We start from the raw sequence: 17,991 nt of genomic DNA on the forward strand, positions 1-17,991 counted from the left end.
GTCAGTGAATTCCAGAGGCCTGGGCAGGGGCTGGGCTGCCTGAGGGGTTGTGAAGAGGGTGTCTGATGCCTGGAAGCATAGGGAGCCATCAAGAAGCTGAGGAGGCAAAACGGGAGGCAGGCAGCAGGCCTCTGGAACCATCAGCTCTCCTCGGAGACTCCCGGAGCAAGATGGTGGAGTTGGAAACAGATTGAGAAGTCCGCTGTGAAACCGCCAAGGGTGCAGAGACTAAAATGGCAGGTCTCTCAGTGAGACTCTGGCCCAGGAACCAGACTCATTCATTTTTCAGTACAGAGATGTTTTTAAATGCCTGTCCCATGCCAGCTGCCTCCTTGTTAAAGAGACATGGCTGCCCTCAGGTACTCCTGGATACAAGGGCAGGCTTGATGTCAAAGCGGTAGTGAATTACACCATAGAGATGAGCACATCAGGCCGCAGGAGCTCAGAGAGTGTGAGAACTCGGGGGACATGTGTGTGCACATGTGTGCGCATGCATGAGTGGGAATAGGAAGATTTCTGCAGAAACTTGCTCTTCAGGAAAGTCTGGAAGGAGGAGAAGAAACTGGCTAAATGGGGGTGGGATGTAAAACATACTTCATTTGGAAAATTTAAAATAGGAACAACGGTAGCAAAGTGTTCCTGCCAGGGAACCAAGGGGAGGAAGGTTGGAGAAGCTCGTGGCGCCTGTGCACCCTCTGAGGGACCTGAGGGTTACCCTTGAGGTGTAGAGGCCACCATGGTCCTGCACCGGGAGAGTGGCCCCCATGGCCTCCAGTGGAGGGAGGGAGGACATGCAGTGGCCACATGAGGAAAGCACAGGAAGCTGAGGCTGACTGTGAGGTGAGTGAGACAAAGGTCACAAGGTCACCAGTGTCTTTAACTGAGCCTTGGAGTGACAGGAGAGGAGCAGGGAGGAGGTGGGTTCCACCACATGCAGCCTCTCCTGGCACATAAACGTTTGTGGTGCCAGCAAACCTTGCACCGGAGGCTGTGGGCATGGCTGCAGGACTCCGCCCTGGCACAGGGGAGGGAGGTGTGGATGGGCCGTCCACGGAGAAGGGACAGGAGGGAAGGATGCTGAGGGAGCCAGGCTGGTTAAAGGGAAAATAAGAGGAGAGGATGCACAGGGACCCAGAAGTGTGTCCTAAGACACAGGGAACTTGCTAGAGAGGGAGAGGGGCTGAGGTCAGAATTGGGGACGGTGACTGCGTTCTATATGCTTAAGGGAGCAGAAGGATGTTCCTGGTGGGCAGCAAGGACCTTGAGAGCCAGGGAGACTCACAGGCCCATCTTCAGGTGTGAGAAACCCTCTAGGAAACAAACAGCCTATGGTCTAGGCGTTCTCAAGCAAGCAGGTGGGATGGGTGGCGTGGGCTGCGGGAGACCCCAGGAAGGGACCAAGCTGGGACAGGCCCTCCCTTGCACAGATATGCCATCTCGGATTCAGTTACAGAGCCCAGCCCTGACTCTGGCTGCTTCGTCCTCTTGTCCAGCTTTGTCCTTTGGAGGGGCCAGCAGGTGGCTGTCTCTGCCCTGCATGTCCTCCTTGGTTGCAGTTCTTCTTTTGGTGGAAGTTGTTCTTCCCTTTTCCTTTCTTTTAGGGGCTCTAGGAATGCATGGCCTGGGTGGGGCTGCTGTGCCAGCTCCACCCACCGGCCTCAACTGCCTTTTCTGCTGTTCCAAAGCCCGCTGATTAACGGGGTGTGCACTCAGGTCACGGGGCCTGTGGCTGCTGTTAGCTGTATGGGGTCAGAGCCACGCTCAGCACTGGAGGTGTGAGGAGTGGGCAAGCCAGTGCCTCCCGAGGGCCTGATGGGCGTCCACAGGCTCTGCAGGATTTGTGTGCACTTCATGGCATTTGATGCAAGCGTGCAGTGGCTTGGATGTTGACTGCAAGCCTTATGATTATTCTAAGACACACAGGTGCATCTCGTCTGGAGGAGCCTCTGGGGGAAGACTTGCTTTTATGAATGTATTCAGTGAATATCCATTCAGCACACGCAAGGACCAGTGCGAGGCCCAGCAAGAGCAGGGGCGACCAGGGAGGCACGGTCGTAACTAGGTTTCCAGAAAGCACAGAGGCCTCTGCTCCCCAGATCAGGTTCTCTAGTGTGCGCTCTTTACTCTCTGGGAGGATGATTCTTCACTGTGGGAGTTGTCCCTTGTGTTAGCTTTTTGTTACTGTGAACAAAACACCTGATGAGAACGACGTAGAGGAGGAAAGATTTGTTCTGGGCTTGAGGTCTCAGAGGTTCAGTCCCTGGCTGGCTGACTCCAGGGCTCTGGGTCCGAGGTGAGGCAGAACATGGTGGAGGAAGGGCGTAGCTGAGGAAGCTGCTCTGCTCATGCAGCTGGGACGCAGGGAGAGAAAGCAAGGTGTGTCAGTCCACAGGCATGTCCCATGACCTGCTCCCAGGCACACCCCACCGGCCCAGTCACCACCCAGGAGAGCGGGTCTTTCCAATTACTAATCCACCAATGGATCAATCCACACACAGGTGACAGCCCTCGGGACCTCATCGTGAGCTTCGGGATGTTGAGCACTGGCCCCGTCTTCCCCCGCTAGAGGCCAGCAGCAGCCCCTTGGTTCTGAGGACAAGACCCGAGCCTCCTGGGAGGCAGGTCCAGACTGTGCAAGAGCCAGGGAACAAAGCCAGGCAGGTGGTGCACACCTGTCACCCCGGCAACTCGGGAGGCTGGAGCAGGAAGATGGCAAGTTCAAGGCCAGCCTGGGAACTTGAACCTTGTCTTGAAACAAGCATAAAAAGAGCTGTGCTGCAGCTCAGTGGTAGGTTAGGCCTCTGGGCTCGATTCCTAGTGCCATGGGCGGGCTGGGGACGGTAGGACTTGGGAACAACATGCAGAGAGTGGCTGCAAGGGACACAAACCCCCTTTTCGACATCAAGTTTCACGCCAGTGAGTTTCCCACAAGGCTGGCAATTTGGAAGCCTCAGCTATGGTTCTAGTTCTGGGTCGGCAGTTTGTCTGTCTCCTCGGCCACCCGTCACCAGTGCCGCTGTCACTGTCCACGTGGGAAGCGAATTCTTGTTTGTGCACTCTGGCTCTTGTTATGTTTCAGATTTTTATCGAAGACAAAGTTCAGTAGTTAGCTTTAAAGGGTGCGTAAGTAGTCAGGGTTCTTTCCTGGGGCTGCCGTGACCCAGCAGGACAGCTTAAAGAAAAAGATTGTATTCTCCCACCGTTCCGGAGGCCAGAGTCTGGAATCCAGCTGTGGGCAGGGACTTGGTTCCTTGAAAGCTCTGGGGACACACATGTCCCTGGCAACCCTTGCACTCTAGGCCTGGGGAAGCATGGCTCCAGTCTCTTCTTCCTCCTCACGTGAAGTTCCTCTGTGTGTGTGTGTGTGTGTGTGTGTGTGTGTGTGTCTGTATGTGTGTGGGTGTCTGTGTATGTGTCTGTGTGTGTTTGTGTGTGTGTGTCTGTGTCTGTGTGTGTTTGCATGTCTGTGTGTGTGTGTCTGTATGTGTGTGGGTGTCTATGTCTGTGTGTGTGTCTGTGTGTGTGTGTCTCTGTGTGTTTGCATGTCTGTGTGTGTGTGTGTCTGTATGTGTCTGTGTGTGTGTGTCTGTGTGTGTTTGCATGTCTGTGTGTATGTGTGTGTCTGTATGTGTGTGGGTGTCTGTGTATGTGTCTGTGTGTCTGTGTGTGTGTGTCTGTGTGTGTTTGCATGTCTGTGTGTGTGTGTGTGTCTGTATGTGTGTGGGTGTCTGTGTATGTGTCTGTGTGTGTCTGTGTGTGTGCAAGTCTGTGTGTCTGTGAGTGAATCTCTCCCTAGAAGGTCACCACTTACATTGCGCATTGCATTCTGACCCCACCCTAATCCAATTATGGCTTTGTTTTTAACTTGGTTTCATCTGTGAAGACACTGTTTCCAAATAAGGTCACGTTCGCTCACACCAGAGGTCAGGACTTGCCCATAAGTCTGATGCTTCCCTGGGTGGGGGTGCGCCCCAGGGGCCCGCAGCAGATGGTGATGGGATTAGAGTGTCACACTTCCTGGAAAGTCACCCGAATCCCACCAGATGTCCTGGAAGGAAACATCATCACAAGAATAACTGGAAGAAGTGATGTCACAGGGTGAGGGGAGCAGGCGGTGTCAACAACACCCGTGGGCTCACAAGCCTGGGTTTTAGACAATGTCGAACACGGAATGGACATTGTGATCTAGCACTGTTCCTGCTGAAGAATTCCTAGTGTTGCTGAAAGCACGTGTTCAACGAACGTCCGTAGCAAGCCTAAAAATACCATTTAGGGTCACGGACATTGCCTCAGTTACCCAAGTGATGTACTAACTAGTGGCGTAAGAGAGAAGGGGCAGAGGAGAGGGAGGGAGGCGCTGATGGGGTCCCCTCTTTCTGCACTCCTGTGCCGCGCCATGGTGTCCAAGAAGCAGAAGAAGCTCTCTGGCTGCCAGGCTGTGGGCAGCTTTTGCTTCTGTCTGTGTAGCAAGTATTTGTTTTGAGAGTCAGACATCAGTAGTAGGGGCGACGTGTAGTAGTTTGCAAGCTGTACACAAGTCCTGCCCTCAGAGTCCAGAGGCATTACTCAAGTGATCACTCACGTGTACGTCTCAGACCATAAATATTCCCATCTCAGGACCTCCGATCACCTTGGGAGCAACTCCTGGGGGCCTGCCTGAGTCAGTTATCCCTGAAGGACTGATGTTAGAGGCCAGAGCTGGACAAGGATCCCGTGTCAGTCTCAGAGTGGGGTCCCACGTGGCCAGGATGAGGTGGCAGGATGCACATCAGCCTGAAGGAGAGAAGAGCTTGGCGAATCTGAAGGGTGGAGAGCAGGTCCGCGTGGCCAGAGCCCAGGGAAGGGGTGAGAAGAGCCCACTAACATGGGTGGTATTTGGGAGCTTATTTCTACATGGTTCTACTTTTCCTTTGTGTGAGTCCAGGAACAGGCCGTGGCACGAGTCCCCTGTCTGAACTGCTCTCCTCTGCTCTGCAGCCCCCAAGGCAGTGGTGCTAAGAAGCCCGTAGGGGCTGCCTTACAGTGCTGGAGCACCGAGTTTGAGCACCGAGTTCGGGCACCTCGTGGTTTTCAGAAAGTGGAGATCAAGCCTGCTCTTGGCTGGGAGGGAAACGTTCCCTCTTCCCTCGAGGCTGCTGGCTGCAGACGTGGCCCTGGGGAGTGGCCTGGCCTAGTGCGATCTGTGCCTGTTGGGACTGGAGTTTTTCATCTGCACTGGTAGTCTGGATTTTGGCTCCAGATGGGCAGATGTCCGTGCCCCAGAAGTCTGAGAGGAGGAGTTTTTCCCATTCTGCCCAGGTCCCCATCGGAACAGACAAGTCTCCTTCCGAGTGCAGTCTTCCTACCTCAGGGCTGATGTCTGCTATGTCGGAGGCTGCGGTTCCCCAGGTGACCTGATCTGGCCTCCCGCCCACAGGGCCAGGCATTTCCCCAGGTCCTGGCAGGAGTGTGGCGTGTGAGAGCCCCTGGGCTGCATGGTCGGGCTTTGCACACGACTCTAGCACAAGTGCTGGTCCACGTGGCCTACCTGGGGCCATGTCCTCCTGGCCTTGCTCTGGGTGTGAATCTGTTCTCCCTGTCACTTGTGAGTCAGTAGCAGTGCAGCGGAGGGATGCTCCTGTTCTGCTGCCCGTTCCTAAGTCCCAGGAAGGCTGACTCAGTGCATCCAGACATGGCCGGGTGCCCCGCCCGAGGACCCACCTCCTGTCTGGTCCCTGCAGGAGAGGAGAGCGGGCAGGGCCCAAACTGCTGCTCGTCTTGACACTTTGGCCCTATGGCTCTGGTTTCCCTGAGCGTTTCTTGTGTGTATCTGTCACATTCCCATCTCTAACTTGCATCTTGCTGCCCAAAGTGCTACAGATGTTGATGAAATATTTTTAAATGATGAAAAGTTCTTGCAAAAAAAAAAAAAAAAAAAATTCTAGCAAGGATTTTACATTTTCCTTTGTACCCATTCCAGGTTTTGAGACCCTTTTCTGTTATGATTTTTTATTCTTTTTTAAGTTACAGAAATCCTTCCTGCTATAATTTTAGCCTGTTTCCTCTTTCCTGCTAACTCCCTTCCTTTAAACTTCCTCTATAATTTATGCACAGACTTGGGTTGATGAGAAAAATCCTCTTCTGACTCCACCAGCCCATCCCCTGGTCTCGGTCTCTTTGCTGCACAGAATGGCTTGCTTGGGTCTGTTTAGTGGGTCAGCGAGTTGTGGAGATGGAATAGTAACACAAGCCCCAGCCCTCCACAGCCAGCACATCCTGAAAATAATCATAGGAAAATCCTTCTAAGTAGGCTGTGGGACAGAGGGGTCCGTCCAGCCTCCTGGAAGCAGCACTGAGACAGGCCAGGGGCAGAGAGGGAGAAGGTGGGAAGGACGTCCCAGGTGGAGGCCAGGCCTGTTCACGGTGGACAGGTGACAGCTTGTCTGTGCTTAAGATGCCTGTGCATCTTGCCAGGGAGGCTTGGGGGACTCGGAGGCACCAGGAGACTGGACCAGAAGTACTGCTAGGAGATGGCTTTGGAGGCAAGACTACAGGGGTGTGTGGGAGATTCGGGCAGCGATCACTCTCCTCAGGCGGGGTTTGACAGCGGGCTTGCTTAGAAGGGAGACATGAAAACATTTAGGAAACATGACGCACCGTCTCCATGGCTGGTCAGACACAGGGGTAAAGAAGTGAGGAGAATGCAGGGTGATTCTCCGTCTGGTTCCGGAGGGAGGCTGTGGTGGCTTGCCTCACTGGAGACACCCAGCCTGCAGACAGAGGCTCCAGAATCTGCGAGTCTGCTCCCTTCCAGGCGCTTCACTGATTTCCGTGTGAGACCCAAGGAGCTCTCAGACGACTGTGCTGAGCACGTTCTCCGTGAAGCTCTTCTGCGTGCTGCCTCACCTGGTGGCATTGCCATTGTAGGTGGCACCATGAGGAAGTGCATGGAGGCACCTGTTCCCTCTTTACTGGGTAGAGTCGGGTTTCTCAGCCTCTCAACTTCCTAAAAAAAGACTAGTTTTAGGAGCGGTCTATGTTCACAGAAAAATTGAGCAGAAGGGAAGAGACTGCGACGGTGTCTGACGGGATGGGTCTTTGTCTTTGGGGCACGCCGCAGGACATTCGGCAGTGTCCTTGGTCTCGGCAGACCAGAGTCCAGTGGCCCCACCAGAGTTGACAACCAAACAGGATGTCACCCACTGTCCCCTGCTGACAACCACTTTCCTCAGGCTTAAGAGAACTTAGGGAAGGTCGGATGGAGTGATTCTCAGAGCATGTGCGCAGAAATCCAATGAGGACACCTTGCCATCTGATACCCAGTCCTCCACATGGGCAGTTCACTACATGTTCTAGATCCACCTCCTGCCTGTCTGAGCACATCCAACTTGCTCTTCCAAAAACACACACATTCAGCTGTACCTACTTTGAGTCAAGAACTGCATCTCTTCATTTCCAGAGGTACTTCTCGTTCATTTTAACATCTGCTTGGTGGCTCATAGAATCTCTTGGTCTTTAGTCCCATTTTCATTTCTTGCTTTTATTTCCTTGAAGGTAGTTAGCTTCATTTTCCTTCAACACCTGACCACTCCTTGGGCTCACATCTCCATGTCTGATCCAGGGGCTGTTGTCTTACTGGCCTTGCCACTGAACCCAAAGTCTTCATGAGCTGTGTGACCAGTGGTGGCGAGCCTTCCTTCCCTGGAATGGTGTCTGAAGGAATTCTCTGTGAACTTCCCCAGAGAGCACAGGGATTGGGTTTGTTGGTACTCTGGTAACAGTTCACACCTTTCACTTTCCTGCTAGTTTCTTGGAGGTAGCTTTACACAGTGGATTGAGGCCACAGGCCCTATAAGGTCTGGCCCCAGTTCCCTTTCTGGCAGCAGCCTCACCTCCTCCCTCTGCAGGCCAGGCACTGTCCCCACAGATGCTGAAGGGCAGGCACAGAGCCAGGGCTCAGCATTGCCTTTAAGTTGCTTACAGTCCTTGAAATCGTGAAACTGTATACCCCGTGTGCTTTGGGACTGGGTAGAAACTTTCACTTTAATTAATGAGTCTTCAAGTCTTGCTCATTCTGTCTGTCCCTTCTCTTTAGCTCTATCTGCAAACTCCTCCAAATCAGGTTACCTCTGACCCAGACTGTCCCCAGCCACGGTGTCTGTGCAAGACCAGCACTGGGATACAGCCACCCAGTGCTACCTGCCTTTTGGACTGAATTCCTTTTCTCAGAGATGGCTCGGGGCAAGCAGGTTAGCCAGTGATCAGGCAGCAAGTGTCCTGGAGCAGAGCAGAAGTTGGGGCAAAGGGACAGGGCTCAAGACACCCCAGCTGGATGCAGTGGGTGGGCTCCTGCCTAACCCAGGGCTCCTCACTGTCCCTAGGCTCAAACCCATCAGCACTCTCTATCTTGGGACCCTCTACACTGTCCCCCACCCTAACATGCTCCAGACACAGGGACTCCTTTGGACCACACTCTGGGGCATGTCAGTAGGTCCTCCTGAGAGGGAGCACTGTCCCCTTGCCTGGGGGCGACTCATCCTCTGGTGTGCATGCTGTTATCATTTCCTGCCTTGCAGCTGGGCAGAGGCCCTTCCCGGGAGCCAGCGGGTGCCTGCCCCAGCCCTTCCCCCCACTTGCCCCACGGCCATGGCATCTTACTGGGCAGGGTCCCCGGGGCCACCTTTCCACTGAGCTCCCAGGTACAGCAGGCCACAGCAGCAAGCACAGCACAGTGATGTCGGTGAGACGGGTGACGTGTGGCTCCTGTGCAGTTCCTCCCTAATTAATGCCCAAATTTATGCAGGAGAGAACTGATTAATAATTAGTGACTCACAAAGCTGAATTCCTAACACAACTGAATTTTCGCATCAGTCAGTTGGCCTAATGGCATTAAAATTGGTTGATGTTGATTATGAGTCTTATTGAAATTACAAGTTCATTTTTCTTGTTCTTTTTAATTGTCCCAGTTAGTCCTTGGTAATCAGAGATTATTTATGTATTTTTTAAGTCTTGAGATATTTGTGGTGTGAAAATATACTGAACAATGCAAACCTCTGACCAGGTAACATTCAGTATCTTAGAGTGAGGGGTCATGTTCTCAAGGCACGTCATGGATCCTGTGGTCACCCACAGTTCTGAGGGCATGGGTTGGCAGGAAGCCCCTGCAGTTACATAGTTTTGGAGCGAGGGGAAGACTGGAGGGCGAGGGTCAGTGAGGACCCTGCCAGAGTCCACAGGCACACGCCCTTCCCGCCCTCACTGTCAGACCAGGCCCCTCGGCTTTCCCTTCCTCTCCATCCCGTGGATGGTGTGGTTTCACTCTTCATGGGAACACTGTCTCCACCTTCCTGGGTTCTCTACCCTGCGCCCCCTGGCCAGGAGATCATCCCAAAATCCCTTGCATCAACCCTTAAATGTCTCCTGGTACGCATAGGTCAGATGTCACTCTGTCTTCCAACCTGACGCCTCAGGCCAATACTCCGGGCATGCAGTGCAGCCTGGATCCCAGCGTCTTCTCCAGATCTCTGTGCACACGCTCTCTTTCTTCCCCTTCTCCACTCTGCCTGGTCTGAAAAGCTGCCCCTCCAAATCCCTCTGCTCCCTCCAACCCCACAGAAGAGTAGGGGTGTGTTTGTCCTTCTTAAAAGTTGGTGCTTTCTACCGAGTCAGAATACGTATGTATCTGGCCATTTTTCACTAGGGGGAAACCTGAGGGGGCTGGGCACAGCGCAAGATGGTCACGTGCCTGACTCCTGGAGGATGCTGGGAGCAATCCCGTGCTCTCGTTGCAACTGCAGTTACAGTCTGACAGCATTTTCTACTGCAGTCATTACAAAACTGTGGTTTGTACACAATTTAGATTTCATAACTAGATTTAATTTTTAGATAAATCTACTGAGTGAATGATGACAGCCTTGCTCGTTATATCACTTATGATCCTTTCAGCTGCAAAGAACAGAAAACCCAGCTCCATAAAGAGACTAGTCATTTTCCAAAGATATAACCCTCAAATAAGTTTGATGTCAGAATTGGTTCATATAGCAACTCAACAGGGCTATCAAGGATCCAGAAGTTTTCCAGTTTTTAGCTATGGCATGCTTTGTATGACAGCTGGATCCCTCATGGTGCCAACATAGCTGCACCAGCTCCAGACATGACATCCTAGCACTCAGAGATGGAAGTGACCTACTCCCCTACTCTGCCTCACATTCATTCCCTCACTCTGCAAATGTGACAATTTTTTCTCAGACATATTTCATATTCATGTTGTCTTCATCATTGTTTGTTTGTGGCTTTCCTGCAGCATTTCAGAATGTGCCTGATTCTATCCAACTCTCTCCCATTCATTTCTGCCTTCTCGGCAGGCATTAAACTCTAGTCGCTTTTTTGTCTTCCTCTGGATCTCCTTGTTCTCTTGGTGTCTCTTATTCTTTCTCTGCACTGTCCCTGTCAATTCCACCTGTCCTTCCTCATTCAGTCTTGGTATTTTTCACCTTTATTGAGATGCACTAGTCAGATCACAATTGTATTTATTTAATGCATGCAAGGAGGTGTTTTGATGGAAGTACACCTTATGCAACAGTTCCCAACAATCAAGCTAGCTAACACATCTGTCACCTTGACGACACAGATGAGCCTAGAGGGCAAGATGCTGCATGAAGTGAGTGAGCCAGAGACCGCAGCACCTCAGTGCATGCAGAATCTAAAAGCTGAACTTGAGAAGTAGGATGGTGGCTTCCAGGGGCTGGGGGTGGGTAAAGTGGGCAGAGGCTGATCCCAGGGTACAAACTCTCAGTTACAGAATGAGCAAGTCCTGGCGTCCTAAGACAGCACTCTGCCTGGAGTCAGCAGTACCACACGGTCTCCTGGAGGTGGACCTGTATTCTCCTCTGCTCTCACTCTGGCCCTGCTCAGCTCTCTGTCTGGATTCCAGTGTGTGCAGCTTTCTGAGTTCAGTGTTGGCTAAGTGCCTCCAGCCCTTGACACCTGCTGTGGACATAGGTCACCTGGAGGTGCATTGAGTCACACCTGCTATGGACATAGGTCACCTGGAGGTGCATTGAGTCACACCTGCTGTGGACATAGGTCACCTGGAGGTGCATTGAGTCACACCTGCTGTGGACATAGGTCACCTGGAGGTGCATTGAGTCACACCTGATGTGGACATGGGTCACCTGGAGGTGCATTGGGTCACACCTGCTGTGGACATGGGTCACCTGGAGGTGCATTGGGTCACACCTGCTTGGACATAGGTCACCTGGAGGTGCATTGAGGGTTTACCCCTCTACCTTTCTCTGTATCTCTTTCTACTGCCTCTACCTTTTATTCCACTGCCTATTCCCATCATTTCCTGTCTCAAAAGCAAAAGGGTTTCACTGGAGGACAATTCCCTCCTTTTTTGCCTTTTAGGAGGTATGGCTCCAGCTGTGTCTGTGAGACACCAGGGAAGGTTCTGGAGCCTGGGTATGCCCCACTGACAGAGGCACTGAAAGTGTCTTTTCAAACAGACACCAGAATGGGCATCCGTATATTTCCTGACTCTTGTTTTTCAAATGGATTTGAGCCACCACATTCTGTGTTTAAGTGAACTGGTATGTGGGCACATGAGATTAAAAAGCCACAGAAATCAGAGTGGTTCTGGGGGACCAGACCTGTGGATGGGGCCAAGCACTGAGGGTTTCCACAGCTTGAAACCCAGAACAGATCTCCCTCCTAAGTCTGGTGTAAGTCAAGTAACTACAGTCAAGAACACCTGGCCCTACAGATTTCCGTCTCCCTCCACCCTCCACCCTGCACCTGGAAGCTGAGGCCCTCTGGTTGGAAATGTAAATTGCATTGCCTGGCAAGGCACCATTGTACCCTCATAGACAATATTTGGAAGGCTTTCTGGTCATCAAAACTTTCTTATTCCACTGTAAATATGCTCAGCGATGTTCACCTGTTGAACTCAGTGGCCAGCAGTTGTTTTGACAGTGCTTTGTTGGGGCCTGGGTGTGGAAACAAGACCAGTGATCAGCATCCTGTGGGTGAGGGGTCAGAAGTTAGCTTGGAAACTGAGGTGGACACCTAACAGAAGGCCCTTCCCTGAGAGCTCCAAGTTCCTTGCTGAGACATTACTGCTCTGAATGTGCCCCAAGCTGATATTGCATCATGACCTTCCACCTAGAGAGTCACAGATGCTTTGAGAAAGTCACCAGAATTAGCATCCCTGTGTGTCCTGAGTAAGGACAAGAGCCTGCCTTTAGCAAGTTCTGAAGCCATGACATTTCATGTGCACAGGGACCCAGCTGAGAAGAGGGCCTTGGTTAGAGGGGCCTAATCGTGGGCCACTCCTCTGTAGTCCCACTGCCCAGGACAAGGACCTGTGCCCCATATGCTTAGGGATGCACCAAGGGGACCTTTGGCTTAACCTGTAACAGCCACAAGCAGTCCTTGGCGTGCACCCTAGTGAGGCTGCCTCCCTTGTTTGACTCTCTACAGTCTCTGGAGCATCCAGTAGAAAGTCTTTGTTATCACAGAGTTCTCTGTACAAAAATGATTCCTACCCCATGACCCTGGTGAATTTAGCTGCTGTGGGCCCACCAACATGCCAAACGTGGTCCTAATGAACACAGACTTTTTCCTTTACTTTTAAGACATGTCAAGGGTGACCTGAAGTGTAATTTAGTGTCTTATTAGAAATCTATTATGAAAAAAAATGAGTTTTAGAAGTTTGGACATCTCAAAAGCACACAGGACTGTTTGGATCTTTGGTGGAACCAGACTGATTAGAAGTTCTTGGGCCATCAGAAAGTAATACCACACTCTCGTCAGGTTCCCTGAGAACAGCAAAATGCAGAGTGCGTACTGATCTTACCCACAGACTATAGCTGTCTGGAGTGGAGAGATGGGTCTCTTCTTATCTGCCCATGAAAATGCTTCCTTATCTCCCAGGGGTCCCCTCCCTCATGACTTTCCCCATGAGAACTGACAGTTCTTCATCTCTGTTCAAGCAGCTTTCTCTTACATGTTTCTTTCATGTTACATAAAAACTGCATAAAATGTGTCTTGTGCTTACCTTCTCTTCCATGACCTTGTGAATTTCTTGGAATGTTGCAACATCCTATATCCCTAATGCCGAGCTTCGTGCCAGGTGCTGGTAGGTGTTCAGTAACCACCTGTTGAGTTGCATTGGATCCATGCTAGCTGATCTAAAAGTAGCAGTGCCTGGAACTCGGTCCCTGACTTACTGTGCTTAAGTCAGGGAAAAACTAGGGATACTCAGAGACCTCCCCAGTCCTTTGTCTCCTCTCCAGTCCTCTCCCACTCATCTTCTGGGTTGGATCCTTTGTCAACTTTGCCTTTTCTGTTCTGGTATTTGAAAGGATCATTTGTATCCAGCTTGGAGTGGGCTCTGACACCCACCCAGACTCGGTGGTCTGGAGGATTTCGTTATATCAGCATGTGAAGTAGTGTTAAATGATCGCTAGAGATTTTGGTATGCCTGTGTTTTACCAGGGAACTGACAAAAGCAAGCAGACTTGTTTTAGCAATGATTCCACAACTGGAATCTGAACCTTTTGTTTTCCTCTGGTATTTCCAAATTTGATGGGATAGTTTTGTTGTACTTAAATTTGGGGGAATCATGAATGTCCCATAAATATTTCCTTTCCATTCTATTAGATCAGATCAAATACTTACGCTGGTAAGACACAAGCCATGACCTAGGCCTGCCCTGAGGTTGCCGTACTAAGCAGGATGCCTATGAATCGGGCAGCATACTATTCTCCTGTCTGAGCAGTTTTGCCAGCTTCCCCGTAGGGGGACACTATGAAGAACTGGCCTCTTTTCATTCCTGGAGACTGTCGCCAGCCTAAGGTCCATCTGCTGCTTCCTGTGCCAGGGCAGCAATGTGGTATGGTCTAGACTGTCTACGTGCTTCTTTATAGCCAGGATCCAGCAGGGTGCAGTGGGTAAGAAGCTGGTTCTGAGAGTGCAGATAATTGCCCTTCCACAGGAACCTTAGGGAAGAAGCCAGAAATCGACTTCCTTGGGCATCTCTCTGGCACACTGACTTCAGAAGCAGCAAAAGAGGCCTTTAAGCATTTCTCTGTGGGGTTTAAAAGTCCTATTGTTTTTAGAGAAGAATATGCATTATAGACACTTTGATAAGAAAAACTCAACTGCACTTTTTAATCTGCAAAGCACTTCTTTATCCATTATCTTGCATAAGCTCCACAGTAAACCAGGAAGGAAGGTATAATGGGTTTTATTTATCTTTTCATCTTAGGGATCAGCGGTGGGAACATAGCACAAAACTGCCCAAGTTCATGGGGCAAGGGAATCAGTCCTGACGTGACTCTTCTGCTCTTCACTATGGAGCAACATCATTAAAATGTTGATTCCAGTGAACCTAGAGAGAGTACCTGATCGCTCCTCCATCTGGATGCAGCATGAGCTTACAAGTTCTTACTTGGAGATATTCCAATCTCTTTATCCACTTTAGCAAAATGTAGCCTATTGCAAGTATTAATGCAACATCTGATTCAGCTGAGGGAATAAAAGGCCACGTGGATTTTTTTTTTTTTTTCCTCCAATTTGCTCTGGAAAAGGGGAATACTTGTCAACACCACAGAATTTTTTTTTTTTTTTTTAGGTGATGGTAGTATGTCAATGCATTTTGTTTCTGCCTATTTTAAAACATAAACTCAATGCTTGGGTACTGCACAAGAGAAAAACAGCAGGCTGCCCAGAGTTATGAGCTCACAGATCTATATGAAATTGCCCGCAGCCCTTTTGAATATGTTGGGGTGGGGGGAGCTTGTTTCCCTTTAAAGCAAATCTCATGCAGTCCTGCAGCCAGTAGCGGGCCTCTGAGAGCCTTGCCCTGAAACCCTGGTCACCCGTCTCGGGATATTCCCTGTGCAGGCTCTGATAAGTCATCCGTTTGGATAATTTTCTATATATGGAGCCAGAGGTCACAGAGAGCGGATACAGAGTCTTTGTTCTCCAGCGCTGGCAAAGGGAGGCTTCTCCTGCCGGCTGCTCTGTCCCCGCATCACGTAAAGAACCCGTTTTCATCACCAGCAGGAGAAAAAGAAGTTGATTCCAGGGGCAGGCAGGACCCCTCTGCCCTGAGCGCGGTTCCCAGACAGGGGCCACCTGGCTGTGGAGGACCGGTGGGCAGGGAGGAGAGATGGAGCGCTCAGCACTAGGGGTGTGGTTTTCTAGAGGGCTGTTCATTGACCATTAAAGTTTTGCTGTGCTGAGAAAGGCATGATGCCAAAATGTGCATATGGATGTTTCAGGGAAAAAAGTAATAATAATGACACCCTAAGACTGAAAAGGCCCAGCAAGGCCAGGAGCGGGACAGGCGACTAGAGCAGCTTCTGAGCGGCAGCAGCAGCCCCGCGAGCGGAGAGCGGGCGGGGTCGGGTCATTAGGCATGCGGCGGTCGCGCGCGCTGATTGGCCGGGGGCGGGGCGTCGAGGGGCGGGGCTGCACGGAGAGGGCTCTCGGGGGAAGGAGCAGCAGGGGGCGGAGTGGGGCGCGCCGGCGGCGGCGGCGGGCGCGGATTGGCGGTGGCGGCGGTGGGCGGGGCGGGGCGGGGTTGCCGATAGCTGGTACTAGCCGGAAAGGAGGAGGCGGAGAGAGCGCGGGGCGGCGGGCGGGGCGGTGGGCGTGGCGAGCGGCGCCGGTTGGCGGGCGGGGCCGTGGGCGGGGCGGCGGCCGCAGCGGGTACTCGCGGGCAGGAGGCGGAGGCGCGGCCGGAGTCAGCGCCTGGGGCCCGGCCGCGGTGGCCCGCGCGGCCTGCCCTTTGTGCCCGCAGCCCGCGCCCGCGCCCAGGGCCGCCGCGCCGGGCTGCCCGGCTGCGCGCGCCCGCCCGCGCACCCAGCCCGCGCCTGGGATGCTCCGGGGATGCGCGCCCGCCGGCCCTGCGGCTCCTCGCGGCTGGGCGCCGGGCGATGGACCTGAGCATGAAGAAGTTCACGGTGCGCAGGTTCTTCTCGGTGTACCTGCGCAAGAAGTCGCGCTCCAAGAGCTCCAGCCTGAGTCGGCTCGAGGTAAATGCCGTCGCCCGGGTGCACGCAGGTCGCCGGGTCCCCGCCGCGCCCTGGAGTGGGCGTGTGGAGGATGCTGCCCGGCTTGCGCCACCCGGAAGCCCTTCGCATTGTCGGGTGGATGTCACCCAGACCGTGCTCGGGAGTTTAAGTTCTTTGAACGCTCGTCCAGTTTTCCTAAAACCGAATAACAAGGACTCCGAGCGTTATTGTTGGGACTTCATAACAATTGGAGCCACTATGAGCCCTCTTGCGTGGACAAGCTCTACCTTAGTGGATTTCTGCCCAGTGCCTCTGCACAGGTTTGGGGGGTCACTTCCACAGGGCTGCTCTGGGGAACAGCGGAGGGTCTGCGCAGCTGGGTGCCGCTAGGTGTGGGGGCGCCCAGAGGGGACACCTGGAAAGTCCGGGGAGGACAGCCTCCTCCCTCCTGCCTTGGGCTGGCTGCACTGTTGGTCTGGTTTGTTAGCCCTGCCCAGAGGCAGGCAAGCACACCATCGTAACGTACATGCTTGGAGTATTCCAAATCAGTGTGGAATTGACAAGAAGCGGGAAAGGCAGCGGCACCATCCACTCTGACCAGCACAAGGTGGTGCTCAGTTGTGAAGTGCCTGATGCAATATCCCTGCAGCCTCGGTTTCCTACAGATTTGTCCCGAGAACCCAGAGGACTGAAACATCACGTCCTTTTGCCTGTCCCATCTTGGCATCTTTGGGTTCCAAAATCATCTATTGATGATATCGTCCGTGGTTCTTTAATGGTGGTTTTTATACACACTGTGTTCTCTTCATCTCAGGGTCCACATCATGTTGTGGAATCCATAGGTGATAGAAGGTGAAGCATGTTGAAGTAAAAAGAGGCCTTGTGATGGTGAGACAGAAGTGCCAGCTGGAGACTTCACTCAGGGCTACCCTCCCCCTGCGGCAGGGCTGGCCCAGTGGAGTTTGGGGGGCATTTTAGTTTCATGTGGAATAATATCACACGTTTCATCTTGGTTTCTTTGTCCTGGCTGCCATGGCATGAGACACAGGCAAGGATCCTACAACAATTAAGAGGTCTTTAAGCAAACCTCAGGAATTGACATGAAAACTGCAGGGAATTGTTGAAAAGTTTCCATTGTAGTATCTCTAGATCGGAATTGGAAGCGCTGGATGGGATCTCTTAGGCTAAAATGTCGAGTTTGGACAAATAAAACTGTTAATCTAGTAATGGAGGAGGACTTACTTTAAACCTAACCTTGAAATAAATCAGGCAAAAATCCATTTTTCTGGGACTTGGGCACTGTACAAATCTAGTTGACAAGAAGACAGACTCAGAGCTGTATTCACCTTTATATACCAAATATGTTATTATTTCCTGTTTCATTCCAATTCCAAACTTATCATACTGCTCCTTCTCTCCTAACGCTTACTGTCCCTGCAGTGGGGGGCACGCATGGGAGCAAACTCCAGGTGTCATGCAGAAGACACCCACAACCCTTGGAGGTCGAGGGAGCCTGTGTGGTGTTCCTGGGTGTTAGGGCTCACAAGGAGAGCTGGTTTGGGGAAGGGCCTCCAAAGGTACAATGGGAGGCAAGGTTGGGAGTAGAAAGAGGTTTCTTTAATGTGAAAACACAATTTCTGGAAAACATACATAAATCATCAGATATGCAGAAGAACACAGGTGCTACCAAGGAATGTATCCGTCAGCACATTCCCCAGATCACGTTCTCCAGACCAGGTCCTGTGCTGGATTCTGAGGAGAAGGACAAATTAAGATGGTTGATACTGATCCAGTGCTGTTTTTCATAAAGGCATTCACCAGTTTTTGATCACTGGACCCTTGTGAAAATCCAAATAGCATTTTCTGCTGCCCTTCTTCTATGGCTAAATGGAGAAAATCCTGAAAAATTGAGAGTTGTGTGAGAAGCTTACCAAAACATTCATTCTGCTAATGTCTTTTGGGAACTTGCTATGGGTCAGGGCTGTTTCTG

The 17,991-nt window shown here is 51.9% G+C and overlaps 1 protein-coding gene across 2 annotated transcripts in view; it reads left to right on the forward strand.

Annotated features, from left to right (window-relative positions):
* RPS6KA2 (ribosomal protein S6 kinase A2) overlaps positions 1–17,991 on the forward strand; it is a 192,314-nt gene that overhangs the window by 35,114 nt on the left and 139,209 nt on the right. The window contains exon 1 of one of the 2 annotated variants that reach the window (XM_079148245.1): positions 15,707–16,022. The exons of the other annotated variant lie outside the window; for it this stretch is intronic. Within the exon in view, the coding sequence (XP_079004371.1) occupies positions 15,924–16,022 (99 nt within the window). The 5' untranslated portion in view covers positions 15,707–15,923. Of the gene's footprint in view, positions 1–15,706; positions 16,023–17,991 lie in introns of those variants that run through there. 2 annotated transcript variants of the gene reach the window in all.

This window comes from Sciurus vulgaris (assembly GCF_902686455.1).
Source record: "Sciurus vulgaris genome assembly, chromosome: 7".
Classification (NCBI taxonomy): domain Eukaryota; kingdom Metazoa; phylum Chordata; class Mammalia; order Rodentia; family Sciuridae; genus Sciurus; species Sciurus vulgaris.